The following is a 19,429-nucleotide window of genomic DNA, read 5'->3' on the forward strand; positions in this document are numbered from 1 at the left end:
CTCTCCCGTCCCGCCTCGCCCGGCCGTGGTGGGCGTGGCTCCCCCGGGCAGGGCCGGGCGGGGCGCTCTGCCATTGGCTGAGGGCAGAGGGAGGCGTGGCTCGGTGCGAAGCCCCGCCCCCTCAGCTGGCGGGGATTGGGGTTCGAATCCCGCTCCGCCGGGACGGTCCTAACTGGGATGGCACTGGTGTGAACTGGGACGGGACTGTGCCGCCCCCGCCGCCTCCCCCCTGCCCCGTCCCGCCAGGAAAACAGTCTGGAAGAGGGAGAAGCAGCTTTATTGACCCCGGGGCGGGCACAGAGCCCTGGGGTGGGCGCGGGGGCTCAGCGTGGGTGCAGCGTCCTGGCGTGGGTGGGGGGGCTTGGGGTGGGTGCGGGGACTTGGGGAGCGGGGGGAGGGGTGCAACATTGCACGGGGTGCAGGACCTTGGCGTGGGGGCAGCGTTTTGATGTGGGTGCAGGACCCTGACATGGGGGTGGGACCCTAAAATGGGTGCACGGACTTAGAGTGGGTGCAGCGTGTCATGGGTGGGGGGGCTTGGTGAGGGTACAGGGTCTCCTGGGGGCAGCGGTTTGGTGTGGGTGCCAGAGTCACATGGAGGGTCTCGGTGTGGGTGCAGGGTCGCCTGGAGGGTCCAATGCAGGGTCTCGATGTGGGTGCAGGGTCTCGGTGTGGGTGCAGGGTCTCGGTGTGGGTGCAGGGTCTCATGGAGGGTCATGGAGGGTCTCGGTGTGGGTGCAGGGTCTCAGTGCAGGGTCTCATGGAGGGTCATGGAGGGTCTCGGTGCAGGCTCCAGTGCAGGGTCCCGCCGTGGGTGCAGCCCCCTGGCACCTCTCATCTCTCACCACCCACGGGTGGGGTGCCAGAGCTCCACCACCTTCCCCGCGGCGTGGACGAAGTACACGGGGTGCATGGCGGCCGTGGCACAGGCCTGGGGTGGGGGGACACTCAGCAGGGCACGGGGGGGGCACAGGGGCACGGGGGGCACAGGGGGGCCGGGTACTCACGTGGTACGGGATGAGAGCCAAGGTGCTTCCCACCGGGAACTGCTCGAAATCCAGTTCTCCATCCACGGCCTCCACCTGCCCGTGCTCCTGGGTCAGCCCCACCAGCCTGGGGGACACGGTGTCACCTCCCTGTCACCTCCCTGCCCGCGTGTCCCCCCAGCCCCGCAGGGGTCACCTGAGCTGGGGGTGCCCCTCGATGGCAGCACAGCAGAGGGGCACGGTGTCACTTCCCTGCCACCTCCGTGCCCGCGTGTCCCCCAGCCCCGCAGGGGTCACCTGAGCTGGGGCTGTCACCTCCCTGCCACCTCCCCCTCCGCGTGTCCCCCCAGCCCCACGGGTGTCACCTGAGCTCGGGGTGCCCCTCGATGGTGACACAGCCTGGGGGCACACGCTGTCACCTCCCTGCCTGCGTGTCCCCCCAGCCCCACGGGTGTCACCTGAGCTGGGGGTGCCCCTCGATGGCAGCACAGCAGAGGGGCACGGTGTCACCTCCCTGTCACCTCCCTGCCCACCTGTCCCCCCAGTCCCGCAGGGGTCACCTGAGCTGGGGCTGTCACCTCCCTTCCACCTCCCCCTCTGCATGTCCCCCCAGCCCCACGGGTGTCACCTGAGCTCGGGGTACCCCTCGATGGTGACAGCCTGGGGGCACACGCTGTCACCTCCCTGCCACCTCCGTGCCACCTCCCTGCCCGCGGGTGTCACCTGAGCTGGGGGTGCCCCTCGATGGCAGCACAGCAGAGGGACACGGTGTCACCTCCCTGCCACCTCCGTGCCACCTCCCTGCCCGCGGGTGTCACCTGAGCTGGGGGTGCCCCTCGATGGCAGCACAGCAGAGGGACACGGTGTCACCTCCCTGCCACCTCCGTGCCACCTCCCTGCCCGCGGGTGTCACCTGAGCTGGGGGTGCCCCTCGATGGCAGCACAGCAGAGGGACACGGTGTCACCTCCCTGCCCGCGGGTGTCACCTGAGCTGGGGGTGCCCCTCGATGGCGGCACAGCCCGAGGGTCCCTGGTCGCGGCCGTGCAGACTCAGGGCCGCCCACCCGCAGTCCACCAGCAGCTGCCCGCGGTGGGGGTAGTGCCCGATGACCCTGGTGAGGACACGGATCGCCACCTCCTCGGGCCGGCACGAGCCCAGCTGGGTCTGCTGCAGGTCTGCGGGGGCAGAACAGAGTGCGGGGGTCACCTCGGGGTGCGCCCCCCCCCCTCGGGGGTCCCGCCGGGCCGGGGGTGCCCCCCGCTCACCGTAGAACAGGTAGTTGCCCGGGTGCACCTCGGTGAGCTGTGCCATCTCCGGCACCGGGTGGCTGCAGGACGGGGTGGAGCCGATGGTGGCCTGGGGACAAGGGACCCCCGCCTGCCGCAGCCTGGGGACACACGGGGGACCCCCTGAGTGGGGCACATCACCCCCAGGAGCCAGGGAGAGGGACCAGAGGGGGGTCCTTCACCCTGGGCACGCTGGGAACAAGACCGGAGTGGGTCCTTCACCCTTGGGTGCCACAGGAGCAGGACCGGGGGGTGGTGGTGCCTCGGGAAGCCCCCAGGAAATTCCAGAAAGCCCCCCAGATGTGCCAGGGAGCCCCCCAACACTCAAAGGAGCCATCCAGATGTGGTAGAGCCCCCCCCCCCCCCCAGGATGCCAGGCACACCTCAAAGAGGTACTGGGGAGCCACCCAGATATGCCAAGATGCCACCCAGGTATGTCAGAGCACCCCTTTTGATGTGCCTGGGACCACCCCCAGATATGCCCAAGCATCTCCAGATGTGCCAGAGATCCACCCACACGAGCTGGAGATCCCCCCCAGATGTTTTAAAGCTCTCCCAGAAGGGCCTGGGAGCGCCCAGGTGTGCTGGACACCCCTCCAGGTGGTTCTGGGAGCTCCCAGGTGTGCTGGACACCCCTCCAGGTGGTTCTGGGAGCCCCCAGATGTGCTGGACACCCCTCCAGGTGGTTCTGGGAGCCCCCAGATGTGCTGGACACCCCTACAAGGTGGTTCTGGGAGCCCCCAGATGTGCTGGACACCCCTCCAGGTGGTTCTGGGAGCTCCCAGGTGTGCTGGACACCCCTCCAGGTGGTTCTGGGAGCCCCCAGGTGTGCTAGACACCCCTCCAGGTGGTTCTGGGAGCCCCCAGATGTGCTGGTGACCTCCCCAGGATGTGCCTGAGTGCCACCAGATGTGCCTGGGGAGCCCCAGTTGTGCCAGAGGTCCATCCAGATGTGCCCAGAAGCCCCTCAGATGTACCAAGTCATCCTCAGATGTTTCAGTGTCCCCTCTAGATGGGCCAGGACACTCCCAGGGGTGCTGAGGACCTCCCTAGATTTGCCTGAGGACCCCCCATATGAGCTGGACAACTGCCCAGATGTGCTGAACTTTCCCCAGGTGTTGCAGGAACTCCCCTTACATGTGCCAGAGCACCCCCAGATGTGCACAGGAGCCCCCAGATGTGCTCCAGCCAGAGCACCCCCAGGTACACTTAGGACTCTTCCCAAACATTCTCAGATGTGCCAGAGCACCCTCAGATATGCCAAGGACCCCTCCCTGGCCCCCCAGATGTGGCAGAGCCCCCACCAGCTGTGCTTGGCACCAGCCCCAGATCCCAGACCCAGCCTGGAATCCCTTCCAGCTGTTCCCAGGTGTGCCAGAGCAGCTCCAAACTTTGGGAAAGGAGGGACATTTTGCGGGGGCTCGCAGCTTTCCCAACCCCAAACCGGTGCCACCATGGGCTGGGCTGGGCTGGGGACCCCCAGGATGTGTCCCCAGGTGGGACCATCCCTGTGCCTGGGGGGATGGAGACCCCTGGCACCCCCCACCCCCCACACTTTCCCACAGGGACCCTCTGGCAGCAATTCCCTCCAGGATGGGAAACCCTGCCGGGATAAAAGGCTGCCGAGGAGGAGGGAGGGGACAATGCCACAGGTCACATCAAAGCCACATCAAAGGTGACATCAAAGGTGACGGAGCCGCCAACACCCCCCTGGTGCCCCCGGGGAGTCTTTGAGGCACTTTTATGAGGGTCATTTACATTAACAACCATCCACGGGGATTTGGGCAGGGGACAGGGAGAGGGACAGGGACAGGGACGGGGACAGGGACAGGGACGGGGACAGGGACGGGGACGGGGACGGGGACAGGGACGGGGACAGGGACAGGGACGGGGACAGGGACAGGGACGGGGACGGGGACAGGGACAGAGACAGGGACGGGGACAGGGACGGGGACAGGGACAGGGACAGGGACAGGGACGGGGACAGGGACAGGGACAGGGACAGGGACAGGGACAGGGACGGGGACGGGGACGGGGACAGGGAACAGGGACGGGGACAGGGACGGGGACAGGGACAGGGACGGGGACAGGGAGAGGGACAGGGACGGGGACAGGGAGAGGGACGGGGACAGAGACAGGGACGGGGACAGGGACGGGGACAGGGAGAGGGACAGGGACGGGGACGGGGACAGGGACAGGGACGGGGACAGGGACGGGGACAGGGACAGGGACGGGGGCAGGGACAGGGACAGGGACAGGGACAGGGACAGGGACGGGGACAGGGACAGGGACGGGGACAGGGACAGGGACGGGGACGGGGAGAGGGACAGGGACGGGGACAGGGACAGGGACGGGGACAGGGACAGGGACGGGGACAGGGACGGGGACAGGGACAGGGACGGGGACAGGGATGGGGACAGGGACGGGGACAGGGACGGGGACAGGGACAGGGATGGGGACAGGGACGGGGACAGGGACGGGGACAGGGATGGGGACAGGGACGGGGACAGGGACAGGGACAGGGACGGGGACGGGGACAGGGACAGGGACAGGGACAGGGACAGGGATAGGGACATGGACAGGGACAGGGAGAGGGACAGGGACGGGGACGGGGACGGGGACAGGGACAGGGACAGGGACGGGGACAGGGACGGGGACAGGGACTGGGACGCGGACAGGGACAGGGACAGGGACAGGGACAGGGACAGGGACGGGGACAGGGACGGGGACGGGGACGGGGACGGGGACGGGGACAGGGACTGGGACGCGGACAGGGACAGGGACAGGGACAGGGACAGGGACGTGCCACCCCCAGCCCGACCCTTCCTCTCCCAAATTCCCCGACCCAGCCCCTCTGGGGTTCACACTCACTTGGTGACGAAGCTGAGCACGGCCCTGGTGGTGTCCCGGGCGATGGCCTGGATGGCAGGGACGTCCTGGCAGCCGTAGGTGTTCCCACAGTGGGCATAGACCCCCACCAGTGTCACCAGCTCCGGGGCCCCCTCAGCGATGGCACGGGCCAGCGCCAGTGCCTCGGGATCCGTGGGCCTCATTCCCGCTGTGCCAGGGGGGACACCAGCGTGGGGAGAGGGTTGGGTGACATGGGGGGATGGGGATTGGTGGGATGTCACACCCCATGGAGCGTCCTGGCGGTGGGAAGGGTGGGAATGGCACTGGGGAGGATTAACGGGCCCACCATGGGGGGCTGGGCAAGCACTGCCCATGGAACAGCCTGGGGGGGCTTTGGGATGGTGGATCTGGGGGCTTGGAGGGACAAGGGACATCCCTTCCTATGGAGCATTCCAGAAGAATTTCTTTGGGGGATGTCTTAGATGCCCCATCCTGGCTGAGATGGTGGTTCTGGGGGTGTGGGGGGACACAGGACCTCGTTCCTGAAGGAGGAACCTTGAAGAGTGACTGTTGGGGGGTCTTGGATGATCCACCCTGGCTGAGATGGATGTGGGGGCTCAGAGGGACAAAGGACATCCCTCCCTAGGAGCATCCTTGACCAATGGGTTTTTAGAGGGTCTCAGGTGCTCCATCATGGTTGAGATGGTGATTCTGGGGGGGCTTGGAGGGACATGGGGATCCCTTCCCATGGAGCATCCTTGGAGAAGGGCTTTGGGGGGGGCTGGATGCCCCATCCTGGCTGAGATGAGGGACACAGGGACTTCTCATGGATCATGAAGAATGGCTTTGGGGAGGGTCTCAGTTGCCCCATCCCGGCGAGATGAGGGATCTGAGGGACATGGAAACTTCTCATGGATCATGAAGAATGGCTTTGGGGAAGGTTGGCTGCTCCATCCTGGCTGAGATGATGGATCTGAAGGACACAGGGACTGCTCATGGATCATGAGGAATGGCTTTGAGGAGGGTTGGATGCCCCATCCTGGCTGAGATGATGGATCTGAAGGACACAGGGACTGCTCATGGATCATGAGGAATGGCTTTGGGGAGGGCTGGCTGTTCCATCCTGACTGAGACGGTGGGTCTGGGGAGCACAGAGCACATCCCACCCCATGGACCATCCTGGATGGAATCACCCCCGTGATGCCCCATCCCTGCCCCTGCCCAGGCTCGGTGGGGTTGGGGGTCACCTACCCCTGCCATTGCCACAGTCCAGCTTGAGCCACACGAGCCAGCGCTTCCCGCCGGGCAGGGGGTTCTGGCGCAGCAGCTCCAGGCCCTGGGGGCTGTCCACGAGCAGCTGGAACTCCTGGAGCTGCTGTGCCAGGGCGGCGCACTCGGGCAGGCGCCAGGCGGGCACCGGGAACGCGTACAGGATGTCGTCGAAGCCGCCGGCCGCGAAGAACCGCCCCTCGGCCAGCGTGGACACCACGATCCCGCGCCGAGACCCGCCCGTGGCCAGCGTGGCACCTTCCCTGGCACCGCGGGCAAGGGCGTCAGGGATGGGGGGACACGCTGGGAGCCCGTGGCCAGAGTGGCACCTTCCCTGGCACCGCGGGCAAGGCATGTCAGGGATGGGGGGACACGCTGGGAGCCCGTGGCCAGCGTGGCACCTTCCCTGGCACCGCGGGCAAGGCATGTCAGGGATGGGGGGACGCGCTGGGAGCCCGTGGCCAGCGTGGCACCTTCCCTGGCACCGCGGGCAAGGGCGTCAGGGATGGGGGGACACGCTGGGAGCCCGTGGCCAGCGTGGCACCTTCCCTGGCACCGCGGGCAAGGCATGTCAGGGATGGGGGGACACGCTGGGAGCGACGGGGAGGGCATGGGCGGGGAGGGAGGGGGTACTGGGGCAGCCCAGGGGGGCACTGGGAGGGAACTGGAGGGGAGGGTGGGAGAGATCCTGGGGAGGGTGCTGGGGAGAGGAGGGGAGTACTGGGGGGGGAAACTGGGAGGGAGCTGGGAGGGATACTGGGAGGATGCTGGGAGGGATACTGGGAGGATGCTGGGAGGGATACTGGGAGGATGGTGGGGGGTACAGTGGGAGGGTGCTGGGGGGATACTGGGAGGGTGCTGGGGGGGGACACTGAGAGGATGCTGGGAGGGAAACTGGGAGGGAGCTGGGAGAGAAACTGGGAAGGTGCTGGAGGGGATACTTGGAGAGTGCTGGGAAGGATACTGGGAGGGAACTGGGAGGAAACTAGGAGGGAGCTGGGGGGATACTGGGAGGGTGCTGGGAGTGATAATGGGACAGAGCTGGGAGGGTTACTGGGAGGATGGTGGAAGGGTTACTGGGAGGATGGTGGGAGGGTTACTGGGAAGGTGGTGGAAGGGTTACTGGGAGGATGGTGGGAGGGTTACTGGGAGGATGGTGGGAGGGTTACTGGGAAGGTGGTGGAAGGCTTACTGGGAGGATGGTGGGTTACTGGGAGGATGGTGGGAGGGTTACTGGGAAGGTGGTGGAAGGCTTACTGGGAGGATGGTGGGTTACTGGGAGGATGGTGGGAGGGTTACTGGGAAGGTGGTGGAAGGCTTACTGGGAGGATGGTGGGTTACTGGGAGGGTGGTGGGAGGGTTACTGGGAGGATGGTGGAAGGGTTACTGGGAGGATGGTGGAAGGGTTACTGGGAGGATGGTGGGTTACTGGGAGAGTGGTGGGAGGGTTACTGGGAGGGTGGTGAGAGGGTTACTGGGAAGACACTGGGAAGATGCTGGAGGGATAATGGGCAGGAATTTGGGTGCTAAGGGGTAAAATAGGGAAATACTGGGAGGATGGTGGGGGATACTGGAGGGGAGGAAGGGGAGGTACCTGGGGGGAAGGGGGGAGGCTGAAGGGGAGGCTGAGGAGGTGCTGGGAGGGATTCTGGGGGGATCCTGGAGGGATTCTGGGGGGAAGCTGAGGGAGAGGATGGGGCCACACCGGGAGGATTCGGGAATAATAATGAGGGGATAGTGGGGGGGAAGGGGAGGGGACCTGAGGGTGACAGTGGGGCCACTGGGAGGGGAACTGGGAAGGTGCTGGAGGGAGATGGTGGGGAGATACTGAGGGTGAAGGCTGGGAATGGGGGGGGAGGTTGGAGGATGGTGGGGGGACCCTGCAGGATTCTGGAGAGACACTGGGGAGGATTCTGGGGGTGCTGGGGGCTTGTGGGGACACACTCACGGGGGTTGTGGGGACACACAGGGGCTGCTGGGGACACACTGACAGGGGGTTTTGGGGACACACTCACGGGGGTTTTGGGGACACACTCACGGGGGTTGTGGGGACACACAGGGGTTGTTGGGGACACACTGACAGGGGTTTTGGGGACACACTGACGGGGGTTTTGGGGACACACTGACGGGGGTTTTGGGGACACACTGACGGGGGTTGTGGGGACACACAGGGGCTGCTGGGGACACACTGACAGGGGGTTTTGGGGACACACAAGGGTTGTTGGGGACACACTGACAGGGGGTTTTGGGGACACACTCACAGGGACTGCTGGGGACACACTGACGGGGGTTTTGGGGACACACTCACAGGGGTGGTTTGGGGACACACTGACAGGGGTTTTGGGGACACACTGACAGGGGTTTTGGGGACACACTCACGGGGGTTGTGGGGACACACAAGGGTTGTTGGGGACACACTGACGGGGGTTTTGGGGACACACTGACGGGGGTTGTGGGGACACACTGACGGGGGTTTTGGGGACACACAAGGGTTGTTGGGGACACACTGACGGGGGTTTTGGGGACACACTCACAGGGTCTTGTGCGTTTTGACGTGCGGGCGCAGCCGCAGCCCCAGCGCCCCGCAGCGCTCCCGCATCCGCTCGGCGTTCCCGCGCAGCGTCGCCTGGTCCAGGGTGAGCGCCGGGGTGGGCAACTGCTCCAGAGGGGCTCCGAGCCACCTGCCAGGGCTAAGGGGACGGGGTGGCAGCGGGGGCACCGGCCCTGCCGCCCCCAGAGCACCCTGTGCCCACCGTGCACCCGCGGCACCCCTAAATCTGCACCCAAACCCACCCTGTGCCCACCGAGCACCTGCTGCACCCCCAAACCCACCCTGTGCCCACCGTGCACCCCTAAATCTGCACCCAAACCCACCCTGTGCCCACCGAGCACCTGCTGCACCCCCAAACCCACCCTGTGCCCACCGTGCACCCCTAAATCTGCACCCAAACCCACCCTGTGCCCACCGTGCACCCGCTGCACCCCTAAAGTGGCACCCCCAAACCCACCCTGTGCTCACCGTGCACCTGCTGCACCCCCAAACCCACCCTGTGCCCACCGTGCACCCCTAAATCTGCACCCAAACCCACCCTGTGCCCACCGTGCACCTGCTGCACCCCCAAACCCACCCTGCGCCCACCGTGCACCCGCTGCACCCCTAAAGTGGCACCCCCAAACCCACCCTGTGCTCACCGTGCACCTGCTGCACCCCTAAAGTGGCACCTCCAAACCCACCCTGCGCCCACCGTGCACCTGCTGCACCCCTAAACTGGCACCCCGAAACCCACTCTGTGCCCACCGTGCACCCCTAAATCTGCACCCCCAAAACCATCCTGTGCCCACCATGCATGCCTAAATCTGTACCCCTAAACCTGCACTCGCTGTACCCCCAAACTTGCAACACCCCAAAAACTCCCCGTGCCCACCGTGCACCCCTAAATCTGTACCCCCCAAAAAAACCCTCGCCCACTGTGCACCCCTAAATCTGCACCCCCAAAAACTCCCTGTGCCCACCATGCACCCCTAAATCTGTGCCCCAGACCTGAACCCACTGTACCCCCAAACCTGCACGTGCTGTACCCCCAAACCTGCACCCACAAAAAATATCCTCTGCCCACCGTGCACCCCTAAATCTCAACCCCAAAAACTGCACCCGCTGTACCCCTAAACCTGCACCTGTTGTACCCCCAAACCTGCACCCCCTCAAAACACCCTGTGCCCACCATACACCTGCTGTACCCCCAAACCTGCACCTGTTGTACCCCCAAACCTGCACCCCCCCAAAACACCCTGTGCCCACCATACACCTGCTGTACCCTCAATCCTGCACCCACAAAAAATATCCTCTGCCCACCGTGCACACCTAAATCTCAACCCCAAAAACTGCACCCGCTGTGCCCCCAAACCTGCACCTGTTGTACCCCCAAACCTGCACCCCCTCAAAACACCCTGTGCCCACCATACACCTGCTGTACCCCCAAACCTGCACCCACCTGCACCCCCTAAACCCCCCCCACACTCACCTTACACCCACCTTGCATCCCCTGTCCCTCCAAACCTGTACCCACCGTGCACCCCCAAAAAGACACCTGGGACAAGATCCCTTGGGACTGGGAAACCTGGGATAGGGACAACTGGATCACCTGGGACTGGGACATCTGGAACTGGGAAACCTGGGATAGGGACACTGGGCAGAGGGACAGCCGGGACTGGGGTTCCTGGTGGAGGGATGTCTGGGACTGGGACAACGGGAACTGGGTCACCTGCGATGGAGACACCTGGGGAAGGGACAACTGGGATATCTGGGACCGGGACATCTGGGGAAGGGACAACTGGGATATCTGGGACCGGGACATCTGGGGAAGGGACAACTGGATCACCTGGGACTGAGCCATCCGGACCTGGGAAACCTGGAATAGGGACACTGGGCAGAGGAACACCCGGACTGGGGACATACGGGACAGGGATGCCCAGGACTGGGAAATGGGTCACCTGGGACTTGGACACTGGGAGAGGGACACTGGAAAATGGGCACTTGGGACTGGAATCCTTGGGACAGTGTGCCTGGAGCTGGGTCAGCAGAAATTGGGTCACCTGGAACTCCGGGAAAGGGAGACCCGGGCCGAGGATCCGGGGACAGGGACAACCCCGTGTCCTCCCCCTCCCGGTGTCCCTGCCCCTGTCCGTGCGGGGTGACGGTGCGGGGACACCCCGAGCGCCGTCCCTGCGCTGCTCACCTGTCCGTCCGTGCGTCCGTCCCCGCGTCCATCGCCGCTCCCGTCCCCACTCCGGTGGCTCCGGTGGCCCCGCGGTGCCCGCTGCCCCCACGTGACAACGTGGCACCCGTGGCCAAGCCCCGGCCGGGACAAGGGTCGCTGCCAACGCTGGGGCCTCGGCGGGGTGGCGGGGCCGGCGGGGGACACGGCGGGGACACGGCGAGGGACACAGAGGGGGCTGGCAGGGGACAGAACGGGGGACACGGCGGGGCCGGCAGGGGACACAACGGGGGACACAGAGGGGGCCGGCAGGGGACACAACGGGGGACACGGCGGGGGACACAATGTGGCCGGCAGGGGACACAGCGGGGGACACGGCGGGGGACACAGAGGGGGCCGACAGGGGACACAACGGGGGACATGGCGGGGGACACGGCGGGGGACACAGAGGGGCCGGCAGAGGGACACAGCGGGGCCGGCAGAGGGACACGGAGGGGACACGGCGTGGCCGGCAGAGGGACACGGCGGGGGACACAGAGGGGGCCGACAGGGGACACGGAGGGGGACATGGCGGGGGACACGGCGGGGGACACAGAGGGGGCCGACAGGGGACACAGCGTGGTCGGCAGAGGGACACGGCGGGGGCCGGCAGAGGGACACGGCGGGGGACACAGCGGGGCCAGCAGGGGACACGGAGGGGACACAGCGGGGCCGGCAGAGGGACACGGTGGGAGCCGGCATGGGACACTCTGCCACAGCCGGGGACAGCAGAGCCGGACACCGCGGGGACGGCCGGGACCTCTCGGGACTCGTGTGCCAGGGGCTACTGAGACCCCCGTGCTCGTGACATGTGTGAGAGGGGCTGCTGAGACCCCCGTGCTCGCGACATGTGTGACTGCTGAGACCCCCGTGCTCAGGACACGTGTGAGAGGAGCTGCTGAGACCCCCACACTTGTGACATCTGTGTGTGATGCTGCTGAGACCCCCCCGTGCTTGTGACATGTATGTGGGGGACTGGGACCCCCGTGCTTGTGACATGTATGTGGGGGGCTGAGACCCCCCGTGCTCGTGACATGTATGTGGGGGGCTGAGACCCCCCGTGCTCGTGACACGTGGGTTGTGTGGCTGCTGAGACCTGGCACATTCATGAGGTGGGCAAAGTGCCATGGAGGGCTGAGGCTGAACGTGCTTGTGACATGAGTGGAGGCTGCTGAGACCCCCTCCCACTCATGACATGTGAGTCCAAAGCTGCTGAGACCCCCCACACTCATGACATGTGGGTCCAAGGCTGCTGAGACCCCCCGCTCCCCACTCCTGACATGTGGGTCCAAAGCTGCTGAGACCCCCCACACTCGTGACATGTGAGTCCAAAGCTGCTGAGACCCCCCACACTCATGACAAGTGGATCCAAAGCTGCTGAGACCCCCCACACTCGTGACATGTGAGTCCAAAGCTGCTGAGACCCCCCACACTCATGACATGTGGGTCCAAGGCTGCTGAGACCCCCCACACTCATGACATGTGGGTCCAAAGCTGCTGAGACCCCCCACACTCATGACATGTGGGTCCAAAGCTGCTGAGACCCCTCCCCCACACTCGTGACATGTGGGTCCAAAGCTGCTGAGACCTCCCCAACTCATGACATGGGTCCTGAGACTTGTCACATGTCGGTACAGGGCCACTGAGACCTCCCCACTCACCACACGTGGGTCCAAAGCTGCTGAGACCCCCCCCACTCATGACATGAGTGTCCCCATGTCCCCCTGACCCCCCTGGCACAGCCTGTGCAGGGACACCCCCTGTGTGGGACACCAGAGAGGGGACACAGAGGAGGGGCAGTCACAGCCCTCACACGTTGATTTCCCACAGATATATTATTATTATTATTAATATTAATAATAATCTTTTTTCTGTAAAAGATCTAAAAATGGATAGAAATAAAAAATAAGGGGGAGAGGGGACACCCACTCTGCTCCTGGCCAGCGGGCACGGCGAGGGGGCCATGGCACCCCCTGCCCAGCGAGGGGTCCCTCCCTCCTCCTGCCCCCCAGCCCTGCAGGGGAGGGGGGATACATTCCCAGAAAATCGGGGGGCAGACACCCCCCTGGGGCGGGATAAGGCCACAGACAGTGGGCAGAGAGGGCACTCCAGACCCCCTCAGCACCAGGGGACCCCCTCTCTGTGCCAGGGGGTTGGGGGAGCCAGCCCAGACTCTGCCCTTGGAGGGGCCAATTCCAGCCTGGCTGTACCCTCGGAGGGGTTGATTCCAGCCTGGCTGTGCCCTGGCAGGGGCTGATTCCAGCCTGGCCCTGCCCTCAGAGGGGCTTCCAGCCTGGTCCTGCCCACAGAGGGGCTGATTCCAGCCTGGCTGTGCCCTGGCAGGGGCTGATTCCAGCCTGGTCCTGCCCACGGAGGGGCTGATTCCAGCCTGGTCCTGCCCACGGAGGGGCTGATTCCAGCCTGGCCCTGCCCACGGAGGGGCTGATTCCAGCCTGGCTGTGCTCTGGCAAGGGCTGATTCCAGCCTGGCTGTGCCCTGGCAAGGGCTGATTCCAGCCTGGCCCTGCCCACGGAGGGGCTGATTCCAGCCTGGCCCTGCCCACGGAGGGGCTGATTCCAGCCTGGTTGTGCCCTTGGAGGGGCTGATTCCAGCCTGGCTGTGCCCTTGCAGGGTTGATGCCAGCCTGGCTGTGCCCTCAGAGGGGCTGATTCCAGCCTGGCTGTGCCCTCAAGAGGGGCCGATTCCAGCCTGCCTGTGCCCTTGCAGGGTTGATGCCAGCCTGGCCGTGCCCTTGCAGGGCTGATGGCAGCCTGGCCGTGCCCTTGCAGGGCTGATGCCAGCCTGGCTGTGCCCTTGCAGGGCTGATGCCAGCCTGCCTGTGCCCTTGCAGGGCTGATGCCAGCCTGGCCGTGCCCTTGCAGGGTTGATGCCAGCCTGGCTGTGCCCTTGCAGGGTTGATTCCAGCCTGGGTGTGCCCTCAAGAGGGGCTGATTCCAGCCTGCCTGTGCCCTTGCAGGGTTGATGCCAGCCTGGCCGTGCCCTTGCAGGGTTGATGCCAGCCTGGCTGTGCCCTTGCAGGGTTGATGCCAGCCTATGCCCTGCCCTCGCAGGGGTTGTACTCCGTCTCTCCAGCCGACACCTGGGAGATGCGCCGCGTGGAACGCCAGAGCCGCCGGTGGAACTGGCCTGGACGCACCTGGGGACAGGGGGTGAGAGCCCACCTGTGTTCTGACCCCTCCTCCAGCCCCAAACCCCTTATCCATCCTCATCCTCTTCTTCAGCCCTGTCCTCATCCCCTTCTCCCTCCCCATGTCCTTCCAGATCCTCATCCACTTTTCTATCCCCATCCTCTTCCACCCCCTCCTCATCTGCCTCTCATCTCCATCCTATTCCATTCCAGATCCTCATCCCCTTCTCCATCCTCCTTCTCTTCTCCTTCCCCATCCACTTCCAGATTCTCATTCCCTTTCCATCCCCATCTTCATCCACCTCCCTTTCCAGATCCTCATCCCCTTCTCCATCCCCATTCCCATCCCCTTCTCCATTCCCATCCTCTTCTTCATCTCCATTGCCTCCCAGATGTCCATCTGCTTCTCTATTCCCTTCCAGATCCTTATCTGCTTCTCCACCCCATCACCTCTCCAATGTCCATCCTGTTCTCCATGCTTATCCCCATCTCCATCCCCAGTCCCTTCCCCAGCACTCATCCCCTTCCCAATCCATCCTTTGCTTCACCCACTTGCACCTCCCTCCCCTTCCAAGTCCTCATTCCTTCTCCCATCCCCTTCCCCTTCCCAAATCGCACTCCCCTTCCTTTCCCAACCCCCTCCTCATTGCCATCCACCCACTACCCCTTTCCCACCTTCATCTCCATATCCCCATCCCCTTCCTTATTCTCCATCTCCACCTCCACCCCCTTCCCCATGTTCACTTCTATCCCCTTCCCCATCTACACGTCCAGCTCTGCCTCCATCTCTTTGCCCTTCTCCATCTCCATCTCCATCCCCACCGCCATCTGCACCTTCATCTCCATCTCCATCCCTCTCTACTCCCATTTCCACCTTCACCTCCTTCTCTATTTCCATCCCCTTTTCTATCTCTACCTCCATCTCTACCTTCACCTCCATCCCCATTCCCACCTCCATCCCCATCCCCATCCCCATTCCCACCTCCATCCCCATCCCCATCCCCATCCCCATCCCCATCCCCATCCCCATCCCCATCCCCACCTTCATCCCCATCCCCACCTCCATCCCCACTTCCATTCCCATCCCCACCTCCATCCCCATCCCCATCCCCACCTCCATCCCCACTTCCATTCCCATCCCCACCTCCATCCCCACTTCCATTCCCATCCCCATCCCCATCCCAACCTCCTCCTTCACTCCACCTCCACCTCCATCCCAATGCCGACCCTCCATTCCACCTCCACATCCACCTCCATCCCTTTCCCCTTTTCCCTCTCCATCCTCCCCCAACCTCCTCCCTGTTCCACACCCCCTTCCCCACCCCTCAGGAGAGGCCACGCCGAGGTCCCCAGCCCGGGAGCACCCCAAGGACACCGAGCCCCCCTCCCACCCTCCCCATGGGGTCCTGCTCACCTCAGCAGGCTGCCCAGCGCCCACCACGATGAGCTTTCCATCCTCCAGCCCCACCAGGATGTGACTCTTCTCCTTGGTGACGGACACGCTGTGCACGGGCACCCTCATGGGCACGGGGGGCACGGCCGCCCTGAGGCTGGAGAGACCAGGGGTGGGATGGGACCCCTGGACACCCTGAGGGGGTGGTTGGGGAGGGACAAGGGGGGTCCATCCCATCCTGTTCTCCATCCCCATCTTCATCCTTGTCTCCTTCCAGATCCTCCTCCACTTCTCCCTTCTCATTCCCTTCTCCATCTTCATCTCCTTCCAGTTCCTTATGCACTTCTCCATCCACAACCCCATCCCTTTCCAGTTCTTCATCCTCTTCTCCATTCCCATCTTCATCCCCATCTCCTTCCACATCCTCCTCTTCTCCAAACACATTCGCTTCTCCACCCCCATCTTCATCCCCATCTCCTTCCAGATCCTCATCCACTTTTCATTCCATGTCCCTTTCTCCAGCCACATCCCTTTCTCCAGCTACATCCTCTTCCAGATCCTCACTCCTGCATCCACATCCTCTTCTCCACCCCATCTTCATCCCCATCTCCTTCCAGATCCTCATCCTCTTCTCCATCCTCATCCTCTTCTCCATCTCCTTCCAGATCCTCATCCTCTTCTCCATCTCCTTCCAGATCCTCATCCTCGTCTCCATCTCCTTCTAGATCCTCATTCTCTTCTCCCTCCACACTCTCTTCTCCATCCACATCCTTTTCTCCATCTCCTTCCAGATCCTCATCCTCTTCTCCATCCCCACCTTCATCCCCACCCCCTTCCAGATCCTCATCCTCTTCTCCATCCCCATCTCCTTCCAGATCCTCATTTTCTCCATCCCCATCTCCTTCCAGATCCTCATTCTCTTCTCCCTCCACATCCTCTTCTCCCTCCACATCCTCTTGTCCCTCTACATCCTCTTCTCCCTCCACATCCTCTTCTCCATCCCCACCTTCATCCCCACCCCCTTCCAGACCCCCATGTTCTCCTCCACCCCCCCCCCCCCCCCTCCCAGGCCCTGCCCCCCTCCCCAGTGCCCCACCTGTGGAGCTCCCGGATCTCCAGCCCGCACTGGGTGGTTCCCAGCACCACGAAGTCCTCGGTGAGGCACATGGCGGTCACCTCCTGCTCCAGGGGCTCTGACGCCAGGAGCTTCCCGTTCACCGAGTACAGGTGCAGCGCGGCCGCGGCCTGGGGAGGCAGAGGGTGGGGAGGACCTGCTGCTGACCCCCGGGCAGCCCCCCCTGGTGGGACCCTGGGCTGTACCTTCAGGCAGGGCCGCTGGCCCGCGGCGCTCTGGGCCACCACCTGCCCCTCGGGGCCCACGGCCAGGTGGCACAGCAGGGCGGGCGGGCAGCTCTCGCCCGGCGGCCGCACCGAGCGGATGAAGAGCCCCCGGCGCACGGTGTGGGTGATGATGGTGCCATCCTGTAGGAGGGAGGGGATAGGGAGTCACCAGGGGGGCACTGCCCCCCCAGGAGGGGCTGCAGCGTTAATGGCTGATGGATCAGACTGGCCGTTTGCAAAACCTTCCCCATCTCCATCTCCTCTTCTATCCCCTTCCTTGTTCTCCACCTCCATCCCCTTCCCCATCTCCATCTCCTCTTCTATCCCCTTCCTTGTTCTCCACCTCCATCCCCTTCCCCATCTCCATCTCCTCTTCTATCCCCTTCCTTGTTCTCCACCTCCATCCCCTTCCCCATCTCCATCTCCACTTCTATCCCCTTCCTTGTTCTCCACCTCCATCCCCTTCCCCATCTCCATCTCCATCCCCTTCCCCATCCCCATCTCCACTTCTATCTCCTTCCTTGTTCTCCACCTCCATCCCCTTCCCCATCCCCATCTCCACTTCTATCTCCTTCCTTGTTCTCCACCTCCATCCCCTTCCTTGTTCTCCACCTCCATCCCCTTCCCCATCTCCATCTCCATCCCCTTCCCCATCTCCATCTCCACTTCTATCCCCTTCCTTGTTCTCCACCTCCATCCCCTTCCCCATCTCCATCCCCATCTCCACTTCTATCCCCTTCCTTCTTCTCCATCTCCACCTCCATCCCTTTTCCCATCCCCATCTCCACCTCCATCCCTTTCCTTATTCTCCACCTCCACCTCCATCCCCTTCCCCATCCCCACCTTCAGGAGGGGCAGGTTTAACCTCTGAGGTAAACTGGACTGACATTACTTTCTGACAAGAATTAAACGAAGGCCTTGTGGGTACATGAACAGCCTTCTAGACTGCAACAGATGGGCACGAATGTGCTCCCCAGACAAACCATCAGTGACATCTGTGCCCACCACAAACCCACCTTTGTCCAGCAAGGAGCTGCTTTTGAGGCAGAGGAGGGAAGAGGCCGCTAAGAAGCAGATCCTGGGAGGTGGGGCAGTGCTGTTTATCTGCCCATGTCCTCCCTCTCACAGCTGGCTCAGGTGTGACACTTTCCCCCCCAGGGGACATTCCCACGTGGGGCTGAAGGTTTCCATCCCCTCCATTCCATTGGTGGGGCACAACTGGCTCAGCTGTGGGGGTCGTGTCTTAGAAGGGCCATAAACCATCAAAGCCCCCCGAGGTGTCCCATGACACACAAGGTGTCACATCATGGAATGTGAAACTCCCACCCCAGAGAAGGCACCTGGGCATTCCCACCTGAACCTGAGCACACTTTAACCCATTCAAGTTCATATTTTGGGGGCTTCCCCCAGCCCTGAGGGATCAAGACCACGACCATCACTTTGACATCAGCATTGAAACAATGGAGTCTCCTCACTGGATCCACAGGTGGGGACTATTTACACTTCTCCCTCCTTTCCCTTTCCCTTTCCCTTTCCCTTTCCCTTTCCCTTTCCCTTTCCCTTTCCCTTTCCCTTTCCCTTTCCCTTTCCCTTTCCCCCTTTCCCTTTCTCATTTTCCCTTTCTCATTTTCTCTTTTCCTTTCTCATTTTTCCTTTCTCATTTTCCCTTTCTCATTTTCTTTCCCTTTCCCATTTTCTCTTTCCCTTTCCCATTTTCTCTTTCCCTTTCCCATTTTCTCTTTCCCTTTTTCATTTTCCCTTTCCCTTTCTCTTTCCCTTTCTCATTTTCTCTTTCCCTTTTTCATTTTCTCTTTCCCTTTCCCATTTTCTCTTTCCCTTTCCCATTTTCTCTTTCTCTTTCCCTTTCTCATTTTCTCTTTCCCTTTTTCATTTTCCCTTTCCCTTTCTCTTTCCCTTTCCCATTTTCTCTTTCCCTTTCCCTTTCTCATTTTCTTTCTCTTTCCTTCTCCTCCCAACTTCTGGAGATACATTTTAAGCCAGACTTAACTTCCAGCCAGTGCCTTAGGAAGTGCCTTGTTGTGTCTGGACAAGCTGCAGTTGGCCCAGCTTGACTTTGCCCAGCTCAGGTCAGCACGTGCCTCACTTCAGACGTTGTTTCCAGGTTTCCCAAGCACCTTCTTCCACCTCAGCGTTCTCAGCTTTGCCACTCACTGAACCTCCTGAGCGCTCTGTTGTTCCCCAACCAGCCTGCCCCCAACCCTGGGGTGTCCCACCCCCCTGGCCCACCCCTGGGTGACCCCAGCTCACCTTGGAGCCCGACACTGCCATGTCCAGCTCGGTGCTGATGGCCACACACGTCACTTCGGCGTCGTGGCCGTACAGGACCTGCACAGGTTTGGGGGCCAAGCCGCTGGAGAACCCTCCCTGGCGTGGGGGACAG

The 19,429-nt window shown here is 63.1% G+C and overlaps 2 protein-coding genes across 5 annotated transcripts in view; both read right to left on the reverse strand.

The window, feature by feature from the left end:
- Positions 1-269: 269 nt before the first annotated feature.
- On the reverse strand, positions 270-11,517 carry LOC139673929 (D-serine dehydratase-like). The gene is made up of 8 exons (XM_071559871.1): positions 11,129-11,517; positions 8,927-9,082; positions 6,375-6,655; positions 5,145-5,331; positions 2,253-2,374; positions 1,973-2,162; positions 1,008-1,113; positions 270-931 (listed from the first exon to the last, which is right to left on the reverse strand). Exons 1-8 carry the CDS (start codon positions 11,158-11,160, stop codon positions 842-844), a joined length of 1,164 nt encoding a protein of 387 aa, XP_071415972.1. The 5' UTR covers positions 11,161-11,517; the 3' UTR covers positions 270-841.
- Positions 11,518-12,933: 1,416 nt separating this feature from the next.
- The window catches only part of NBEAL2 (neurobeachin like 2), a 55,165-nt gene continuing 48,669 nt past the window's right edge, over positions 12,934-19,429 (reverse strand). For 2 of the 4 annotated variants that reach the window (XM_071559866.1, XM_071559867.1), the window contains exons 50-54: positions 19,297-19,413; positions 17,008-17,169; positions 16,784-16,932; positions 15,709-15,844; positions 12,934-14,303 (exon numbers count right to left, since the gene is read on the reverse strand). In XM_071559866.1, coding sequence (XP_071415967.1) covers positions 14,199-14,303; positions 15,709-15,844; positions 16,784-16,932; positions 17,008-17,169; positions 19,297-19,413 — 669 coding nt within the window. In that variant the 3' untranslated portion in view covers positions 12,934-14,198. The remainder of the gene's footprint in view (positions 14,304-15,708; positions 15,845-16,783; positions 16,933-17,007; positions 17,170-19,296; positions 19,414-19,429) is intronic. The other 2 variants (XR_011698240.1, XM_071559868.1) reach the window with 2 other exon arrangements.

The sequence above is a fragment of the Pithys albifrons genome, chromosome 7 (assembly GCF_047495875.1).
Source record: "Pithys albifrons albifrons isolate INPA30051 chromosome 7, PitAlb_v1, whole genome shotgun sequence".
Lineage (NCBI taxonomy): Eukaryota > Metazoa > Chordata > Aves > Passeriformes > Thamnophilidae > Pithys > Pithys albifrons.

Bases quoted from the DNA above. Each gene is read 5' to 3' on its own strand.
- LOC139673929 (XM_071559871.1), bottom strand. From the start codon at position 11,160: ATGGACGCGGGGACGGACGCACGGACGGACAG. The intron at 9,083-11,128 runs GTGAGCAGCGCA...CCGTCCCCTTAG, and splicing joins ACGGACGCACGGACGGACAG to CCCTGGCAGGTGGCTCGGAG. The intron at 2,163-2,252 runs GTGAGCGGGGGG...CTGCCCCCGCAG, and splicing joins GGGCAACTACCTGTTCTACG to ACCTGCAGCAGACCCAGCTG.